General features: G+C 37.5%; 2 protein-coding genes across 5 annotated transcripts in view; both read right to left on the reverse strand.

The window, feature by feature from the left end:
* The window catches only part of LOC148300237 (uncharacterized), a 104,529-nt gene extending 91,019 nt beyond the window's left edge, over nucleotides 1-13,510 (reverse strand). Inside the window, exons 1-7 of the mRNA XM_088275064.1 lie at nucleotides 13,401-13,510; nucleotides 11,872-12,932; nucleotides 11,334-11,632; nucleotides 10,548-10,765; nucleotides 5,959-6,225; nucleotides 3,479-3,641; nucleotides 2,516-2,724 (exon numbers count right to left, since the gene is read on the reverse strand). Of these exons, the coding sequence (XP_088131190.1) occupies nucleotides 2,516-2,724; nucleotides 3,479-3,641; nucleotides 5,959-6,225; nucleotides 10,548-10,765; nucleotides 11,334-11,632; nucleotides 11,872-12,862 (2,147 nt within the window). The 5' untranslated portion in view covers nucleotides 12,863-12,932; nucleotides 13,401-13,510. The remainder of the gene's footprint in view (nucleotides 1-2,515; nucleotides 2,725-3,478; nucleotides 3,642-5,958; nucleotides 6,226-10,547; nucleotides 10,766-11,333; nucleotides 11,633-11,871; nucleotides 12,933-13,400) is intronic.
* A 3,364-nt stretch (nucleotides 13,511-16,874) lies between these two features.
* ssh (Protein phosphatase Slingshot) overlaps nucleotides 16,875-21,305 on the reverse strand; it is a 184,050-nt gene continuing 179,619 nt past the window's right edge. For all 4 annotated transcript variants that reach the window (XM_088275056.1, XM_088275054.1, XM_088275055.1 and 1 more), the window contains one exon: nucleotides 16,875-20,616. In XM_088275056.1, coding sequence (XP_088131182.1) covers nucleotides 18,249-20,616 — 2,368 coding nt within the window. In that variant the 3' untranslated portion in view covers nucleotides 16,875-18,248. The remainder of the gene's footprint in view (nucleotides 20,617-21,305) is intronic.

Raw genomic sequence — 21,305 nt, forward strand, 5'->3', positions numbered from 1 at the left:
TACTGCACTGCTTTCAAAGACACATTGTGTGGAAAAAAAAAGGTAGAGCAATGCAGTTCAGCAGCTCCACTCCGCCACACTTTGGCTCCATATATACTGGTACAGGGTAAAATAATAGTAAGTACAAGAGAAGCCATTACATATAAATTATAAACAGTTGTTCTACATTAAGGATTTTTTTTCGGCTCTTTTGTTTATCTACAATGAAGGATCATTGCAGTTTTTAAGCTCCATAACTGTTTTTTCCAAGTAGTCTATGTATAACTTGGTGACGATCTCGCTTCTAAGCATCTCCTGTGGGTTCAAGGAATCAATGTTGCGAGCATCACACTCCAGTTGGAGAATCCATCTGTTACGCTGTTCAAATGTAGTTTGGACACAGAGGACATCAGAGTGATTGGTCACTCAATCGGCCTTAAATAAGCTACACATCAGAGTAACATTTGTATTGAAGTTTGGCAAGGATGTATGTATACTTTTACAAATTGTTTTGTGCTTATACTAAAAAAAAGTTAAAAATTCTCTCCTCCTACAGATGCTATTATTTTTTAACCTGATTTTTTATTTTAATTAAATAATTAATATCTTATTTATGTATTAAATACATATATTTTATCATATAACAAAGTTTTGCATCTATATTGTTACATCGGTCATACTAGTGTTTTATTTTTCTGACCGGCCGAGTCCCCGGGCTGAGAATCGACGACCCATGACTAAACAGGAAATATATGATTGAGTTATAATGTTCCGATAACGATGATATTTTAGCATTTCGTTTTATAATAATGATAGCTGAATGATTTGATAAGGGCTATTTTTGTGAATTATCACCTGAGGTCATACTGGGGTCCTCCACAAAGAACTCAAACTTAATTCTATTATAGTTCTATAGAACAGTTAAACAGACTACTAATACACAAGAAATCCTCACTTAAAATATTGCAATGTTGTACTTAAGTTGGGAATATGTAGTAAAAAGTTAGCCATTTTTTTACACATTTCAGAAAGATATTTTTTTATGCCTGCGGGCCGCTGGCGACGGGATTTGATAATTATGTACATATAGTTAAGACCTTAATAAAGCGATTGGTATAAAAACATTCCATAATTCCTTCTTTTCTGCCTTTGAAATGAGGCCGACGCAGAAGGTAAAATACCCTTCCCGTTATTAAGCATCAATCGACCGAACGGGTAGAAATACCTTTCCCTTCCAAAGTGTGTTAAAATTAATATTATAATGTCCAAAAATTTCACCCATTGATTTTGATATTATGTTGCTGTAATATGCATATTGGTATTAGTGCATATATTGGACAAATTTACAACTGTGTGATATGAACTTATTTTACAAACTTAGATTACAAAGAAAAGTTTAAAACTGTTATCAAAATGGGAAAGTGAAAAGAGAAAAATTAAACCACTGATATCCATATCTTATTGACAGCCTCCGTAGTGTGATGGCCAGCACGCTCAGCTACCGTACTGAAGGTCCCGAGTTCGATTCCCAGAGTAGGGGAGGTGAAATAAATATAAGTGATTTTTCACTCTAATATTCATTCCTTGAACTAGTACCTGAACCAGAGGGCTGATCACCTTTCTTTCATGTGTTAACCGGATCCACGCGGCTCGCATAACCGTATGTGTTTTAACAAAACATGCCCCATACGCGGCTGACATAAGCGTTTGTGTTTTTAGATTGCTCCAAGTTTCGAACCTCAGTTCAACTAAGAGGGATTTTTTCATGGTGTGGAACTTTGGATAAAATAATACGTCAATCCTTGGCCTTATAACATCTGTTGAAATATCTGACTAATAATTTGTAACATCACAAGGATAAATAAAAGAACAGATCCCTGATTTTTCTTGTCGGTAATTAGTCGCTATATCTGTCTCACTCTCGACGCTACGCATCGCCAGTGGGTAAGAGTGACACACGATGCGTGCTTTGATTTATTTATGTTACGATGTAATTTGTTTATATTACGATATATTTCAAGAATAATGTGACACACGTGTATTATAGAGTACCAAAAAGGCACAATGAATCCCATTGAACATTTTTGTTTAGGAAAATAAATCGTTTCTTAACTAAATACATGATAATAAGTGTGATCATTTAAAAAACGGCGAAATACCGCCAAGCACGGGCGTCTCTCAGGAACAAAGTTAACGCCTTTAAAAGGTTAACAATAAAGATAACACTGCGTTCATATGATGCAGTGCCCTGTGGACTATTGGGATGCGGACGCGGGTTCGAAGTGATGTGAATTTTTGTGAATTATCACTTATTTTACAAACTTAGATTACAAAGAAAAGTTTAAAACAGTATTAAATTAGATAGGTGAAAATTAAAAAAAATTAAACAACTGATATTCATATCTTAACCCATAAAAGCAGTATTATGGAGGGAAAAACAAACTCGACACATTATTACGCATGAATATTTTATAAACCATGAATTATGGAGTCTAAGCTAAAAAGAAATGCGCTAAAATTGTTTGTATTTTGTTACCTGTCATTCTGCGAGTGCATCTCGTCCCTCCAGTTGGTGTTGGGTGCAGGGGTGGCCCCGGCGTGGCCGCTCCGCTCCGAGTCGCGCCTCCTGCGGTGCCGGCCCCCGCCGCCCCCCCCGCCGCGCGCCCCTGGGGGCGGGGACAGGTCGCACCCGCTCTCCACGCTGCCGTGCCGGGAGCCGCGCGTTGACCAGCTGTCGCGCCGGTTCTGCAATCAAATTCAAATATTAGAGAGGGATGGGATGCCAACCTTCACCAAAATATTTAACTTAACCTTGCGTTTCACAATACTATATTATAAGTACTTAAAAATATATAACATTAATACAAAAAAAAACCCACAAAGGCATGGCCTGTGTATGGGTATACATTTTATTTTAGGTTATAATAAATTCATTTCATTAATTTTTTTCATTTATTCAAACCGTTATCCAAACCTGATGGTGCATAGCGAACTGGATCATATAAATGGAGTGTTATCTCAATCATCAACACTTGAAGGAAAGGTGATCATCACTCCGCTTCAGGTACCAGCCCAGGGTAATATTGTATAAATATTCATGTAAAAAAATCACTAATATTTATTTGTCACCCCCCCCCCCCAGGAATCGAACCCTAACCACCAGTACGGTAGCCAAAGGTGGTGACCATTACACTGACGAGGCAGAAAAAACAAAACATAATGATTCAAGATATCTCTTGTTATCTCGAAGTTCTCGGGTCCTCACATGCCTCCTTTTCTGATTTTCCTATAATTTTCTTAAAATGTCTCTTTTCGAAATACTATCATCACGTAAACAATATATGTAGTAGAATTTGCTTCTTCTTCTTTATGAGCCCTCTGGGGTTTTGGGGTCTTCCGACACCTCTTTTTTTCTCCTCAAGGTCTCCATCGTAGAATTCTCAGAGAATTTGCTTAATCAAATACAATTCCGATAGATGTTGAAAACAATTACGCAAACCTGATTTCTGGAGTTTCTAGCGCTGGGTGGAGGAGGCGGCGGAAGGCGAAACCCTTCGGTATCGGTGCGGGAGCCGGGAGCCGCCCTGCCGCCCCCCCCGTGGTGCGCCGGGCGCTCCCTGCTGCCCGCCCTCTCTCCGCTGCTGGCACGAGAATAACTATATCTGGAATTATTCCATAGATTAACATCTAATCTTAACACAAGTAAATAAATAATACTTTTATATTATATAATATTATATAATATTTTATATTAATAATAGTATTACTGTATAACCACTCACCGAGATTTTATGTCTACCGACGCTGAATCAAATAATGGACTAGAAGGGAAATTATTTGATTCAACATCGGTTAAGCAAGATTCGTCAGTATCCAATTCAAACCCCACCCACTCGTTTCAACCTATGAGTATTTAAACCAGATGTATTTTGACTAACATCGCTAGTGCATGTCAGACCTCGGCTATTAATGCATGTTTGTTCTGCAACCTAGTGCATGTTGGTCTTCATAAACATTCTGTGTAGTTTTAAGTGTGTGAATAGTGGTATGGTAGTGACGGGTAGTATTGTTTGCATGCTGTGGTAGTGATTGTCCTGACGAAGAGACGGGTACATCTCGAAACCAGTAGATATAAAAATCTTGATGAGTGGTTATATACTAATTACAAACATTTTTGTAAAAAAAAATATATATGTACATGTAAAAGTAAAAATGACTAACCACACAGTGAATGCTTTAAATTTTAATAATATTGAGAATAAATAAATAATAATCTCCCATGTAATAAAGCTGATTGCTCACAGCTACGCACAGCCACGCTACTTATGCGGACTTAGCTGCGCTCTATATGACACACAAATTAATGTGATATCCGTAACTGTGCACTGCTGTAAGCAACTGACTCAAAGCGCTTTACTATATATATATATATATATATATATATATATATATATATATATATATATATATATATATATATATATATATATATATATATATATATATATATATATATATATATATTTTCATGTACTTTACTATTTTGATAATAAATTACATGAATGCGAGCTGATCAGTTTAGAACCTCTATTACTCCTGTTGTTCAGGGTTACGTAATAAAAAAAGTGCATTAAAAGCATTGTTAACTTTGTGGTATGATAATAATATAAAAAAACTCTCCTTGTCATTTATTGTTCACTTTCTGTTATACCAATTTAATTGTGTAATACCACTTAAAATGGTATTACACAGAGTAAACAATGATTTATAAATAAGGAGAGTGTTATGTTATAAAGATTGTGTAGCAAAAATATGGAACCTCATGCGTGTTAGCTAAATGTGCTAACCACTATAGTATTGCTAAATTGTTAAACAACAATATAGACATTGATCAAACATTGCTCAATGAGGTCAATTTATTGTCATTGTATATTTTACTGTTAACAAAGTCGGTGACATGGTGATAGGTTACAAGTTGGATTTTTTTTTTAAATGAGCACTTGCATAACTTTGAATGCTTATATTTCAGCTCCGACTTTGTCTGGAGGATGAACAAAGAAATAAACAGCGCTTATTATGAGGTTCTCTTATACCCTAATTGAGGTTTGGTTGGTAGTCATAAGAAACAAAATCAAAACTCCCTTCCGAAATCCCTAAAGATTAGAGTGTTCAACCGATGCGCTCGCTTGTTCTAACAAACAGTGCCTTTACAGGAAGACTCTGACCAAGCATTCATGTCATGAACTTCAGCACAAAGAAATATGGAATGTGTAATGCTTAGAACAGTGGTTCTTAACCGTGTTGGAGGTACCGATCCCCACCAGTTTCACCGAACCCTCAATTGGAAAAATAAAATTTGATTTTTTCAAATTCAAAACAGGTATATATTTATACATAGGTGCGCAAAATGAACAAAACCATTATAACATGATTTTCACAAAAAAACAAAAACAAAATAATGCACATTTCGCAATGACGACACATGAAAAAAGATTTAAAGTCCCATCCCAGTAAAAAAATAAAATACAATGTGGAGTATGTGCATTATTTTAGCGTTTGAGCTATTGTATTATTTTTATTGCTGGATTTATATATTCCTTTCAAATAATATACTGGATCTATTGGATAAATAAATATATCGTAAGTCATTTCATTTTTTATAATATCACACAATAAGTCGGGTGTGTGCTTTGACCTCCGCCGAACCCGGGAGACTGACTCACCGAACCCCTGAGGTTCGATCGAACCCAGGTTGAGAACCGCTGGCTTAGAATATCACAAACCAAAGTATTGACCACTAGAAAAGATGGCTATCTCGAAGTGGAAATGGGGGGACCACATCAAACGAATGTCTGATGGAAAATGGTGACCATAGAACACCCACCAGTATGAGTGAACGACATTCGGAGGTCCATCGGCAGACAGCGGATAAGGAAAGCGCAGATAAGTAACTGGCTGTTAAGTTGATGACTTATATACCTGTCTCTGCTATTTTCTCTGCTGTATTGGCTTCTGCTCCAGTTATTCCTACTGGGCGGCCTGTCCCCTTCCGTATAGTCATCCCTGTGGTAATGCGGCGCAGTGCCCCGTCCATCTCGATCGCCTATATCCCTGGAGTTGGAGTTGTGATGTTCTTGGCTGTCCCTGAAGTGGTCTCGGGGCCCCTGGCTGTGAGGAGAGCGGTCGGATCTTCTATTGACTACGTCGTTACTTAGTTCTCTCCTTTGACTACCTCGACTGGAACTCCTAGAGTTATCGTTAAACAAATATTCAATCGTTTCGTGAAATCAATGTTCATTTCATTCCGTTGTTACCGAGTAACCCTCAACCGCCTTGCAATACATGCGCAAATAAAAATCTATTTAAAAATAACAATTAAGTGTAATAAATACGAACCAACTGTGTAAATAAAAAATGTGTTATGAGTGAGAAATCATTGTAAAATATAAATTCTCAAAAACATGTATGTATGTATTTTATACATTTTATAAAATCATTATGTTGAAATACACTATATTTCTTCTTTTTCTAACCCATAATCTGCACCTAAGGCATAGTACACTGCATCATAGTGTACTATTGACTGTTAATTACATGAAGGCAAGATCTTTTGGATCAATCCAGGGTAATATTAAAAATTAGTGTGAAAAATCTCTTTATTAATTTAATATTTATTTTGACCCCCTTAGGCATCAAACCCGGGACATCCAGCACGGTAGCCAAATGTGCTAACCGCTGCACTACGGAGGTGAACAATATTACAATTGGATTGCCATTATTTGAGTATAATTCTGATTGGAAGATTTGCAATGGTGTCAAGTTATTGTAAACTTCAACTGATTAATTTACATCATGAATCAGTCGTAGGAATCTGTTTGCTTGCCAAAATTTTTGTTACATTTTTTCTTTTGGATTCGAGCCAAAGTATCAGCGAACAATTTGAGAATGTTCAATACATTATTACAAAATTTTAAAAATGCACAATGTAAGCTTGTGAAATGAAAATATTATCTTTTATATAATTTTTGTATGTGGTTCTACTGAAAGCCAAGCGTCAAATACCAAAATTTAGTTTTGAATGTCTAAAACATTTTAGTTACAGATTATTAAAACCCTAATGACACAATTTTTTTTTTGTTTTTTTAATATAAAACAACATAACTAAATGACTGTACCTCTATGCTACGGTAAAACCGACACAATTTTTCTATGTTTATACATATTTAAAAAAAAATATGCAGGGGTTTCAAAAAGTTTGTAGCAGTGAAACCCATATAGGATTTTTTAGTAGCATCATTCTGCATTGGCATTTTTACAAAATTCAAGCAAAAGAAGTTCTATAGATTAGTTTTCAAAGATGTTTGATAAAATATGGCAGAATGTTTCTATAAAATTCATGAATTGAACAGTTTATGTTTGTTTATTTTTGGATGCCGTGATTGATACTAAAAATGTTTTTAAAAGTATATCTTGTAGCGCACACGGTAACCGTTCATCTGTTTGTACTATTTAAGGGAAAGATAAAATTAAAAATGAACAACACCTTTAACGTCAGTTGAATGACCAAATGACAATTTGAAGAATGCCGTTACAAGAAGAATCTCTATAGAATGTCATATACATACGTGCCACTTGTACAAATTTTTGAAACCCCCCCTTGAGCGTAATATATTAATTTCCCAAAAGAAAAACAAAATGTAATATTAAAACTATAAACACAATCTATTGTTCCTTCCTTACATTTTGATTACATCCTATAAGGGCATTATCGCTTTTCACAATAGCAATTAATTACTGCGCCACCACCCATGCAAATATCTAAAGCTATAAAGAAAATAAAGTAATATAAACAGCCATTAGGAGTGTACTAAATGTATAAATATTTACACAGTAAATATTGTATTAGAGTATTGTGATTGCAATCAACAGTAAATGTTCTGATCCATAAACAAATATGAGCATCGAGGAATTATGCACATTATTCTACTGCTTAGCATTTTTTAAGGCCAGCTAAGTGGTACACCAAATTCACACACATCATTTTGGCAATGAATATTATTACCGGGTCAAATTAGAAAACATACAAAATTAATGGGAATTTGTGTGATGACAAATTCCTATTTATTTTGGATATTTGGATAAGACAACTAAATTTGCTATACTACTATATTTGACGCAAAATTATAATTATCATGTAATAAAACAACAACTTTAGAGTTTTTTTCCACTTTTATTTTATTTTTGCTGGCTTTTGTCGTTACTGACATCACCCAGCCTGATGATGTCAAAAACAACTAAACTCGGACACTAGTCAAATAAAATAAAAGGGAAAAACCAGATACATCGTTGTTATATTACATAAAATGCAGTTCCACCAAGAAACAAAACTTAAATATTAAAAAATATACATATGTATATTGAACAGTGTTTTCATGTCACAATTAAATTTTTTCAAAACTTATAATTCATCAATCATAAATTTTATTTCACGGTAATTCTTCAATATGACTTCAAGATTCCATTCATTATCAAAAAATGTGGTATGTGAAATTTAGTACACCTCCAGCACCTCGTGTATAGAGATACTCGGGTTGAGAATTTTCATTCAGAGTACGGCCCAAAAACATAGTGTTACAAAGGGTAAGCAGTGGAAGAAGAAGGATTATCATTATTCCCATTCCCTTCACACTGAGCTAGCAGTTGTGCACTGAAGGAAGGTGAATGCGTGCCATTTGTCACACAGCATTACACTACAACTGATGTATAAAAATATATAAGAGAATTGACTGTTGATTTAGGGTGATGATGCGTGGTGCGTGTTTCCTAACAAAACACCGATTCTACTACACCATGCAGTGTAAAATAGAAGGTTCAGCAAATGGAGAAAAATCCGACGGGCATGAAATCTTACCGATTTCCAGCATTTCTTTTTCGGACACCTCCATTATTTCTATATGAAGGAAAACAAACATTCATTAGGAAAGGTTCTCATCTATTGTTGCGAGGACAGTATGATAAGCCGAGAGATGCGGGAAACGTGGATAAAATCAAATATTTACTCCGAGCACATCCGAGTACTTCTTATACAAATGTTTATGTAAGTAGTATTATATTCCTTTTTTAATTTGAGAGTATTATCAATCTGTACGTGTTAAATTGGTTATTGGATAAAAGGAATGATAATTAGTATAAAAAGATAGATGAAAGTTAACAGAACAAATGTACATGAAAAAGATAATAGATTCTTTGCTTTTTATTAACTGAGCATATAAAAGCTACAATAGAATATAATTTGTATACATACGTAGAATGCAAATCAATAAAGAGACTTCTTACACATACTCGTGTAATACTGCCTATAGCATTTTTCTGGATTATTGTCTTTAGCACATATTGCAGTGTAAGGTGCAAATGCTACAAAACCAGAAAGACACCATCAGCATATGAACACCCATGAAAATCTAGGAAACTCAATAGTGTCATATTCTTTTACATAAGAATATGTAATTTAACTACATGTATTATTTAAATATTAGACATCTCAATGATACTTTTTCATCATATTGATTGTAACTTATTTTCTGATAGACACAGATAGGGGTTGAAAAAAAAATTAATTCTTTGCAGGGCCTTTCCCTTAATTTGTCAAATTACATATTTATTTATTTTTTACTATTTTAAACCATAATATAAATTTCAGATTCTTTATATTATAATAATTGGACAAAGAATCTTTTCTGACTATTTCTGTATTAACAAATTACAAAATGATTTTAAACGATGAAGGGGAAAGTTAATAAATTAAAAGAAAAATTAATAGCATTAAATAGTAATAAGATTAGGTTTTCATAGAAAACCACCAGAAAGAGCCATAGAAAAAGGAAAGTGTCATATTATTGACTTGTCGCCTTCATCCAACAAGCGAATCATCTTTTCTTTTTCGTTTTGTGCAAAGCCACGACTGTAGGTAGAGAAGGAATAACATGTAAACAGTGTAAAGAATTCAAGAAAAACATGTAACTAAGAAATAATCAAAAGATTTGCAAAATAAAACACATCAATGCACAGATATGCCAAATTACAAAAAGAGCAACATTATTGCAAAAACACCTTAAAAGGACCTGATGACGTTATTTTTTTTTAAATATGGAGATGATGTAGAAATCAATATTTTATGTCAACAATGCAAGTACACCATCTGAATATTTGTTTTACAGGGGGGAGCTGTTTCCATACTCCTATAATTAATATTTTAAAGAATATATTTTAAACTTTTCCCTGTGCCGTCAATCATTTGCGGATAGCATCTTTATATAGGGCACATTGCAATAACATAAAAACGAGGTGTTTGACTGAACAAATAAAATAAATAACTTGTCTACAAAAAATAATAAATAATTATCTTCTTCAGAGTAATATTACTCAACCAGGGAACCTACTGAGACACAGATAGCCCCCGCGATAGAAGTCAAAACCACTGCGAAAAGATGGAAGTTATCAGCACTATTACAATACTCTGTTCCCGAAGACATAAGTGATGTGAGTATGTACGAAAATTGCGTCCAAACCTCTTTCTTCTCCTGGGTCCCTTGCCTCCCCTCCTTTCCCCGCCTCCTCCGCCTCCTCCGCCTCCACCGCCTCCTCCGCCGCCCTCCCGGCGCTGGTCGTGTGGCCCCTTGCCTTGGTTTACTAGCTGAACTGAGCTTTCGTTTGACTTCTGCGGTGGGGAGTTCATTTTCAGATTCCGTTCCAGATTGTTAATTTTTTCCATTTCCTCCGACCAGTCCTGTAAATTTATTTACCAATAGGAAAATACGATACGGATGAATATCAATGAACAGAATTATGGATAAAAGAAATCGCACCCCTGCTTCGAAAAAGACGCAACTAAATAAAAAATATTGGAATTTATAACAAAAGTGCTCAAAATGGGTGCTATCATTGCTTTTCTATTGTGACACAAATGCCACATAGGGGACAAGCTATTGGAAGCTCAGATGTGCCACTTTTTGAAGACGTAAATCGTATAGCTCATTATAGTTCATTTAAAAATGCATTTTCTCAAAACCTATCATGATTGATAGTAGTGAAAAAAAGAGCAAAGTCACAAAAGACTCATATACATTACATAGGAGGGAACATACCATTACTGCTATTGTCCCCTCCTGTCTCCATGTAGCAGTGATGTCCTTCACCCAGAATCCCTTCGTGCATGTTATCCGGTATCACTTCAAATATATTTGACTCCTCTCTGGTATCTCAATGGCAGGATTGATCACCTTACCTTTATATTACTTACAATCGAGCTAACGTTCCCTATCATTCGGGTGGGGAGAGATAAGTAAAGATCTTACCAATATCTCCATGCATTTATCTTGGATTGCGGATTTCTTTATAGATGAGGTGATGGATTCTAAGAGTTTGTTGGAGTTGGGCGTATCCGAAGAAATGCTGTTGGAAGAAGTCTCCTGCGATGGAAGGTGACTACTGGAAACATCTTCCACATTGTCAGTCTTGGCTACCCACGAGCGGGTATTGTCTCGTGCTGACGGTTCCGGGTCCATTCTCTCATTGGAGTTTATTTGTTGATTACTGCCATCATGAGCTTTGCCGTGCTGGGGTCTAAAGCTCTGATGAGAATAGTTTTGGTAATCTGAAATGAAATTCAAATTGTAAGTCCAAATTGTCGATGAAAGTTGCACGAAAATTTAAATATTTCTACAATAAACTTAAGCTTAAAAAATCATCTAAAAAAATATTTGAATAGTTTAGTGCATTTCCACACTAAGCTCCATTTGAACTGTTTTACATCAAAATGTAATTTGTAAATACAAAATATCTTTTATAATAAAAAAAAAACCTGGGTTTAAAAAAAAATGATATTGTTCTCACCATCATTTCTGTTATTGTTGGGGTGACGGTTGTGATAGGAGAAAGAGGAGAACTTGTCAGAATGCATGTTCTCCTGACTCCCGGTGAAGTGAGACCTCCCGAGGTGCCCCGTGCCCGGAGCCGCGTGCGGAGTGGACGAGCGAGAGTCCGTCCCCGAATCCAAGGTGTGCTGCATGAACGTGTTCATGGTGCGCTTCAACTTCTCCCGGTCGAAGTCCGCTTCCCGCAGCCGCCCCCGGCCGCGCGTGGGCAGCGTCTGCGACCAGGCGGGCGGCCCCTGTGGCGCCGGGTAGCCGTTCCCCTCCCCGCTCTGCGACCCGCCGTCCAAATCTAGCTGACCGCTTTTGGCGAGCAACTTTTTCCTGAATCTCGGAGGCATCGCATCCAGGTTGTAACTCAGACCGGAGTTCCGTCTTCCCGTGGGAGGTTTGCTGCCGTTGGAGTGATGGTTGTGCCTCGACGAGTCCATGCTCCTGGTGTCTCGGCCTCGGGGCGGCGGATTCTCCATTGCGGCTTTTCTCGGAGGGGACATGTTTCTCGGTTCCGAGTTGAGTCGGCCATCGCCGAGGCGGCGGTGATCGTCGTCGTGGCCGTGCCGGCGGTTGCCGGAGAATCTCTTGGTTCTCGCCTCGTTATTGTTATCCCCGTACCCCAGATGCGGGCGGTCGGCGTTAGAATACCTCCCGGCGCCCCTTCCCGCTCCCTCTCTCCGCGGAGGAGAGGGACTGCGAAATCCTTCTCTCTCTCCCTTCTCCGCGAATTTGGGACCGAACCCCTGTTGTTCCGGCTTTCTATTATTGGGAGCTTGTTTAGTAGGCCCCGCTTGCGATATGTTGATATTGGATAGTCTATCCGAAAGGTCTTGATGAAATCGGTTGTTATCCTTATTAGATTGTCCTTTGGGCCGATGGTGGCCGGGTCCCCTGCGCGGATGGTCGCTGGCAGCACTCGGGAACTCCGCTTTCCCGCCGTCTATATCCTCAGGACCCATTGGGCTCTTCTTTAATGGTCCGCTTCCCGGCCGATAGAATTGTTGTTGCGGTTTTCCTCTTCTCGTTTCTCTAGAATCATTATCCATATTGTATCCAACCTTAAATAAAAAAATGATTCATATTTGTCAAGCGATGTTTTTTTTTTACTAGAAAATATTTTAAATTGAAAAAATAATCATGTTAAGCGATTATCATACAACCTTGATTGAAACAAACTTTCCTCTGAGGATAAAATACTTTTTAAACTAGAATGGATACAATATTAAACTTTAAGAGTGATCAAATCAAATATTACGCAAATTGGGAAAAATTGCTCTTATCTCCCGAAATGAAAACGAAATATTCTTTGTCTCGATAAATATCAGCCGATAAGTGAGATTGAGGAAGTAACAGCAAAAATACACAATCAATCCGATGTTTTAAGCATGAAACGAAAAAACTTAATTGAGGTTATGTTTTCGAAGTGAAAAACAAGCGGAAAACCCATTATCCAAGGAAATTTGAGCGACCTGAAAACCACTCCACTATTTCTCTTACCATCAACGAAAATATCTACACCGTTTCTTGTAAAATAATTTAATTAGTTAACTTTTTTCTCGTTATGAAACTGCCATTCGCCATGTTGTGATTGATGCCGTTTATTCTTTGTCAAATTTTCGAGATTTTTTTTTAGCCAACATAACGATGTAAAATGGTATGTAAGTACTACACCAAATCGGGGCAGGTTGTTGTATTTATTTATTCGTTCGATCGAGTGATTTTATAACAAAACGGCGAATAAATGTAGAGTCGTATAGTAATAATAATATCCATCTAATGATATTTTCTCCAGCTTCCTTGTTTACATTTTGGCTACCAGGTACAAGTAAAATCTTCGATTAGAAATTATTCACATTTTTATACGTATACACGTAGTATGAAGAAGGGTTGATATAAGTAAATAATAAATAAATAAATTTGGATAATTCATATAGTGCTATTTTCGTAAAATACTACCTCAAGCGCGTTTATGGTGTTTCTATTCTATCGGCATTTCAATTGAAAATCAAATATCTCTTTGATGATTGAGTGTAGAGCCATCTACATTTATTTAATGAAACTCTATAATAAGTACAGCTGGATGGTAAACCATGCTAAGTAGGCGGTTCAGCAACCAACGGTAGATGTCGCCTTAAGTTACTTGGGTATTATATAAATGCTTTAGAAAATTGGAATATTTAACCAAAATCATTGGTTTAAAATATTATTTTTAAACCCCATTTGTATGGAAGAACTGCTATCCCGAAACTAGTCACGATAATTTAAAGACCAAATATAGTGATACTTTCCCGCGTGTTAATTTAATCAAATATTTAGATATTTCCCATATTTCTCTACCTTTTTAATAAGAATAGCACTGATTGTCTTACGTTTTGAAATGAATTTGTTTGCTGATAAAATCATATTTTAATAAACAGCACATTCTTTCATCGTACACTTTGAAATTCACATTGAACCACCGGAGAAGTTTTGAGGGTAATATTATTCTGTCTCACATATTTATTATTTATCCATTTTTACTGCACTCCTTCAATATGTTCATTTTCATTATACAGGTTGTTTCCGGAACTGTCTCTGATAAGCTTTTGTTTACCACAACAGACCTTGTATGTTATTTATTTTGTTCTTATTATTTAACCCTTCCCGATCCCCAAAAAAACTTTCCACCACAATAGGTTTACAGTATTTCAAGAGAAACTAATTTAAAAATATTTTTATAAAATAAGTCAATTTGTAGTAAAAACGAGATTTATTTTTGAAATGTATCTAGTAATGGCCTTATTATCTATATTTTCAAAAGTATGATATCGTTGAAAGCATTCACCAATACAGAGTCCAGGTTTTCTCTCACAAGTTATACAAATGTATTGAGTTTCCTCGTGTATTTTTGGGTATTTTTCGATCGTGTGCTCTACACTGCACAGTCTTTGTGTTTTCCTTGCGGATTGGGGTATTGGAAATGAATATTTTTTCAAGCCTTTTCTTCCTATCACTCGTGGATACTCGTCCTGGTTTATTAGTAGTGGCCCGAAAATCACCAACTAAACTCATCAAAAATTCTTCTTGGAATTTTATATGGGACATTGCTTTTCTTCCTTCTTGAGATACACGCTTTTTATACAGAATATATGCACCGATAATGGATGTTTTCATCCCCCAAAAAAAGTTTTCTTCACCATTTTAGCGTTTTTCGAATGAAGCAATATGACGCTGCATACTGATCAGTAACGTCGATGCCTCCCATGTTTTTATTTCAGGATGACAGACGGCTTTTGAATTTCTTCCGATGTTCTAGTGGGTTGAATATTCCTTCTCCTCCTCCTTATGGTAGATCTCAGAGCACGTCATATTGGCCGTTCATTCATATATTAGTATATTTACTGTCCACTTCATTCATATATTAATATACTCACTGTCCACTTCATTCATATATTCTTCATCACCAGATTAAAACTCATTGTCAACGGGATTTTTTGTGATTTTAGGCATTTTTGGAAGGGTTTTTTTTTAAAGATAAATATTTGTGGTTTATAATATTTACACATATATTTTAATTTCATATTTTTTCTGTGAGCCTAAGTGGCTCATTATTAGAAATAGGTATTAAATTGTAGTAGAGTGGATTCGAACCGAGAAACTCTAACTTAAGAGTCCAAGGCACTAACCACGGGACCACAACCCGACACATTAGAATTATTAGAACAATAGTTTAAATATCAGTTATAATTTCCGTATTTTTAATAGATGTTCGCGCGTGCACGGAGCGAGTGTAACTGACAGTTATTAACTGTTGAATGTGAATTAAAGTTCGGCGACCGTGCGGCAACGTGTGAGCCGAGCCAGCCCCTAAAATGACCTTTTTGTATCCCTTCCAGGTAAATAGTTGCATACTCATTCCAATGGGCAAATAATCATTTGTCCTCTCCTCCACATACTGTTGTAATAGATACGACTGAAAAAAATGTGAGCTTGCATTTTAACTTAATAATACCAATGATAAAAAAAATGTCAAATGACATTCGACATGGGACCGGTATGGGTTAACCTTCATCTAACGTCCTTTTAATCCTATCATCTATGCTTCATCTACCTGCATTAAGCTAATACCTTATATGTATCTATGTAATATGATCTCTGATTTAGCTTTATACTATTCTATTAGATCATATATCCAAGTTATCAATTCATATTGATCGTACTCAATGGAACCAAAAGCATCAGAATAATGCATAGTTGTCGTAAATTGTGAGATTGAGTACATATACCTCAATTGTTAACCAGGCAGAATTTAACCATTCAGGAGATGGTTAGTAAGATTGCCAATATTTATGTCTCTTTCTCCACAGCCAATGGGCAAGTTGAAATAGAAGTTCCTTCTTTTTCTTGTTCATTTTAATGGCTTTTCACCCATCTTGAGTGTTCTAGCTAGTGTCGAGTTATTGGAAGTTCCTTCAATTGCAATTGGTTGATAGTCCTGAAGGTGTTTAAACCCATCACTAACAGAAAGTGCAACACACTCAACTAGGAATTAAATCCCGAATCTAATGCTTGATACCTAACCATAGAGTTTGGAGATAGGAACAACATAAAAATTAAGTACATTCTTGTACTGTATATTATACAAACTCAGCAATCTGAAGTGCAGGATTGATCGATCATATAAAACTACATTAATCTGATATGGTGTCCTATCTACCACTAGCCGTGGACAGGTGCCAGAATTTAAAAACCCTTCTTATTAACTCTTAGGTATGTTTGTTTCAACTCAAATAGTTAATACATTTGGTGAAAATATACAAAACTGGATTTGATTCCCAACACCGAGACAATGCTGGATTAATCAGATGCAGTGCCTTATGCACTCTTGGGTTGGTTTGAATTGATTTCACATAGTATTGATCAAAAGTGCATTTATAGTAAATCTTCAATTAGGTTTGTCATAAAAAGGGTAAATAAGAGAAAAACAAGAGGTAACTTGAAAACAACAACCAGTTTATTTTCAAAAGCAGAAAACATATTTATATATATACTTATTTATATAAACTATAGTACAAAAATTTACAATAATCACAATAATTATACACACAAGCTGGAACTAAATACTTCTGAGCGACATCAAATAGGACAACCTTTAAAACCAGCTTTAAATTTTTATTATTTTGGTTTGAGTTACACAATTATTCACCTAAAAGGTTTTAAACTAAATGTAGCCACATCCACATAGTGTGATCTCCTTCTGCTCTGTCCACTGTTGCATATTCATTACCATTAAAAAATAATCTATGGAAAATTTCTTAATATAATGAATCCGCTGTCACACCACAAAAGCTAATCATCATCACACTTAACTAAGGCGAGTGTCATGTATGAACGATTGCACGCTACAGAGCTTCTTGCACTTCAGCATGCGGGACTTGAACAGTAAGCAAATCAATTAACATCTAAATATTATGAAATGGAAACTATTACAGGGAGATTTTGAAAAATAAGTTTTTAAAATGGAGGCTTACAATTTTGATGTATTCAGTTTAATACTACCGCGACAATTTCTTACCTAACATATCTATAATGCATTAATCATTAAAGGTGGCTGCGACATTTATATACATACAAAATAGACTAGATATTTTGACAGCCATTATCAAAATTAAAAAAATATACACATTTCAGTGATACTTTGCCGCTTATGTAATTACAGTACACGAACAATTAATAAGTGCACATATTGAAAAAAATCTGCTTTTTGGTAGAGGCTTCGTGTCATCAGCATGATTCATGCAATTACATTGACAAAATTTAGGAAATAATTCATTTTGGACATTATCAGCGTGATAAGTAGTCGTAATACTGAGAGTTGCACACAATTTGAAAGCAATTCAAATGAACATTGTTTTATTATTACGGGAGTTGATGGAACTCCTTTTGAAAGGCAAACAGCGGGTGGGTAAACTTTATATTATATTACGGCAGTGATCAACAACTCGGCCATCAAATGACAGCTTTATTCTAAATGTGTGCATTATCAATACTATTTACTTAAATTACAAATTCCTTCTGTAAGAACTCAGGATTACACTACCGACATACTTGAGCAGAGGCTAGTTTCAATTTTACTATTTCCACAATACAATGGAACGAGGAAAACAATTTTTTTGAAATTCATAATAATTATCGCGTAATTTAAATTTAAAATATCACAATGAAAATATAACTAGCTACTGTACATTGAAATGAGAGTTGGAGTGTTGTTATTATAGTAGTTGAGAAGGTAGTTTCTGACGACAAGCCTACATTCTTACTACAAGGAAAGTGGCGTCAGGCACATCAACGCATGGCAGTCACTGTTTACATAGTATTATACACGGGATTGGTACATCTATTTGCATTGTGGTTTTTAAGCCTAGCCAGCGGGTGCGTCTTCCCGTGCTGCAGCTGCTTCTTCTGCGCCTTGGCGACCACCGAGGCCACCACCGCCTCGGGGAAGGACTCCGGGGCCATGGCCACCACGGTGGGCACCACCGGCGGGCGGAGGGCCCCCGTCGCTCCTTTCGGTATCACGCAAATACAATTCCCATACCCGGGTATAGATTGTTTCTTTTGAGCTTTATTATCTATATCACGTTTTAAACTAGACTGTCGCGTCGGCACCGGCGGTTCTCCGAAATTAGTCTTACCGCTGAGCTGTTGGCTCTTCGGCCTGTCGTACTTGCCGACCAGCACCTTGACGGACAGGTCCTCGAGGGAGGAGGCCTGCACCGCCGTCGGAGACGAGGGTTCGGGGTCAGATCTCGTCTTGTCTACGTGTATACTGACCGGCGACGATGGAAGACTTCTACCTTTAGTTTTACTATCCGGATTGCTCGTGTTTTGTATGGCCGCGTCGACACTTAACATATTTTTAGTATCGTTATTAACATTGGATTTGGCTTCGAATTCCATTTTTAAGTTTCTCACTTTCCCGGATGAAGTCCTATTATGAAGATTATTATTGTCCACTTTGAATCGGTTAGTTTTGCATTTTTGAGCGGAGAAAGGTAAAAGTACAGAAGCGTCGGATTTGGCAGAGAAGAGGTTGCCCAGAGAAGTGGCGGCGGGCGGCGCGCCGGGCGTCGGCAGGCGGTGCAGCAGGTGCAGGCACGAGGCGGCGGGGGCGCTGGCCGACAGCGGCGAGTACGCGCCCGACGCACCTTTTCTGGCATTACGCAAATCTTCCGCACTATTCAAATCTATTTCCTTTAATATGGCACTCATTTTATGTTTAATTAAATCACTATCCGACACCCCAACACTGGCGCTGCCATCGGCGTTAATAACGTTTTTGACTTTTGCACAACCGTGTTCGTGATTCTCGCTAATAATGTCCAAATCACACTGAGGAGCCGAAAACTTGTGCGTTAAAACGGTATTCACGGCTTCTTCGAAATCGGCGGGCAGCGCCGGTTCCGCTTCGGGGCAGGGTTTCTTGGCCGCCCCCTCCTCCAGCTTGAGCTTGGTTCGCTTGACGGTGCCCGCGTGCCAGGGCTCGTCGTAGGAGCTCCAGGAAGAGTTGCGCGAAGGCCGCGTGTCGTGCGAGCCCCAGGAGGAGTGGCGCTCCAGCACCACGGCGCTGTCGCAGGAGCTCCAGGAGCCCTGCCGGCTGGGCGGGGGCCCGCCCTCCGCCTCCCTGCCCCGAGCCCGCACGTCCGCGATGCCGCTGTCGCACTTGGCTATTTTGTTAGAGTCTTTGATATCACAATTATTATCTTCGCTTACGGTTAAAGTATTATCCGCCGCCCCTCTCTCCCCGGGATCCCACGTTTCCGTTTTGTCCGAAATGTCTTTAGACCTGATAATGTTATCGATAAGTTCGGTATTGACAGCCTCAAACTGAAAATTTGAATCCCCGCACTCGGAAGACTTGTCTTCGATCCGGTCACCCAAATCCAGATTAGCGTCGGCGCACTGGAGCGCCTCTATGTGGTTGGCCAGATTCAACTTGAGATTCCTCCTCTCCTTGCGCGTTTTCCTCTGGGCGGTGGCGGCGTGAGATTCTAGCTCGTTGACGATGTGCTTGACGCTGGACACGCGGTCCTCGCGCAGCCGCATGATCTGGTTCTGGGACACGCTGTAGCTGCCGTGGGCGCACGGCATGAGCACGTTGCGCGTCTCCTGCGCCAGGTGCTCCAGGGAGAGGGAGGTGGGGGGCGGCTGCTGCGCGGCGAGGCGTGTGTCGGGCGACCACGAGCGCGGCCGCCCGCGACAGCGCCCCGACAGAGCCTGGATGAGGGGAGTCGGTTCCATTATTCTAGAGTCAGTTTTGGACACCAGCCCCGGGGACTTGAGGTTGGTTTCCGACTTGGACCTTTGGAGTTTTTCTTTATTTTTCATCGCGTCTAACATTCCTTGATATGTCTCTAATTGGGATAGGAAGCTGGTGTTGGGCTTGATACAATTGCGCTTCTCCTTGACGTGCTTCATGGCCTTGTCGAAGTTCCAGTCGAAGGCTTTCATCGCGTACGCTATTACCACAGAAGCGGACCTGCTGACTCCCATTTTGCAGTGCACCAACACCTTGGATCCCTCCTTCCTCGCTCGACTGATGTACTTGAAAGTATTGTCCCAGTGCTTCAAGAGATCAGTTTTTTCGTCATCGTAAACTCTAATATTCAAGTAGTCAAAAACTCCCGGAAAGAAGTTGTCAATCTCTCTTGTGACATTAAGTATATGGCGTACCCTGAAATCAAATAAAAAGTAATTACTTAACAATCATTTTGTTTATAATAAGTGTACCACTCTAATACTATCTGTAGACTAGGACTGATCAGCAAATTGATGGACAAGATAACACCGCTTAATTAATGATCAAGATGTGGTACACTATGCACCATTGGGTGCGCAGATAAGGGTTAGAAGATGTAAAGTTACTGAAAGGTAGACCATCATACCCAAATATTTAGCTTTTCAGTAAAGAAAAGTGAAGATAAACATTGTTTTTTACAAATTAAATTGATTATTATTTTCGTTGATTGAATTGCGGTTACTTCGTGGTAATTAACCTATCCATCCTATTCCATAAATTTCACAATTTCTTTTAGATAGTGGTTTTTACCAAGTAAAATTTAAATATGAGATTACTTATTAGTTTATGGGAAAAAAGTTTGTAAACTCAAATAAATATTTAAAATTAATATTGATAGATGGGGTGGATATTATTTTTGAACTTTTAAAATCCTTTTTTACATTCCTCTAAAAATTGCATTATTAATGGGCGAAACAGCAGGCATACAAAATATATTTGCAACGCATTAAGATACTACTTCAAGTTTTTTTTTGGATTTTACGGTAAGCATGTTAAGCAACAACTTGTCAACAACAATCAAAAAACAAAAATTAGTTTTTTGATAAAAGTTGAAGAATTTTTAA

Source organism: Brachycentrus maculatus, unplaced genomic scaffold (genome assembly GCF_059751285.1).
Source record: "Brachycentrus maculatus isolate JH-2025_06_01 unplaced genomic scaffold, ASM5975128v1 h1tg000778l, whole genome shotgun sequence".
Taxonomy (NCBI): Eukaryota; Metazoa; Arthropoda; class Insecta; order Trichoptera; family Brachycentridae; genus Brachycentrus; species Brachycentrus maculatus.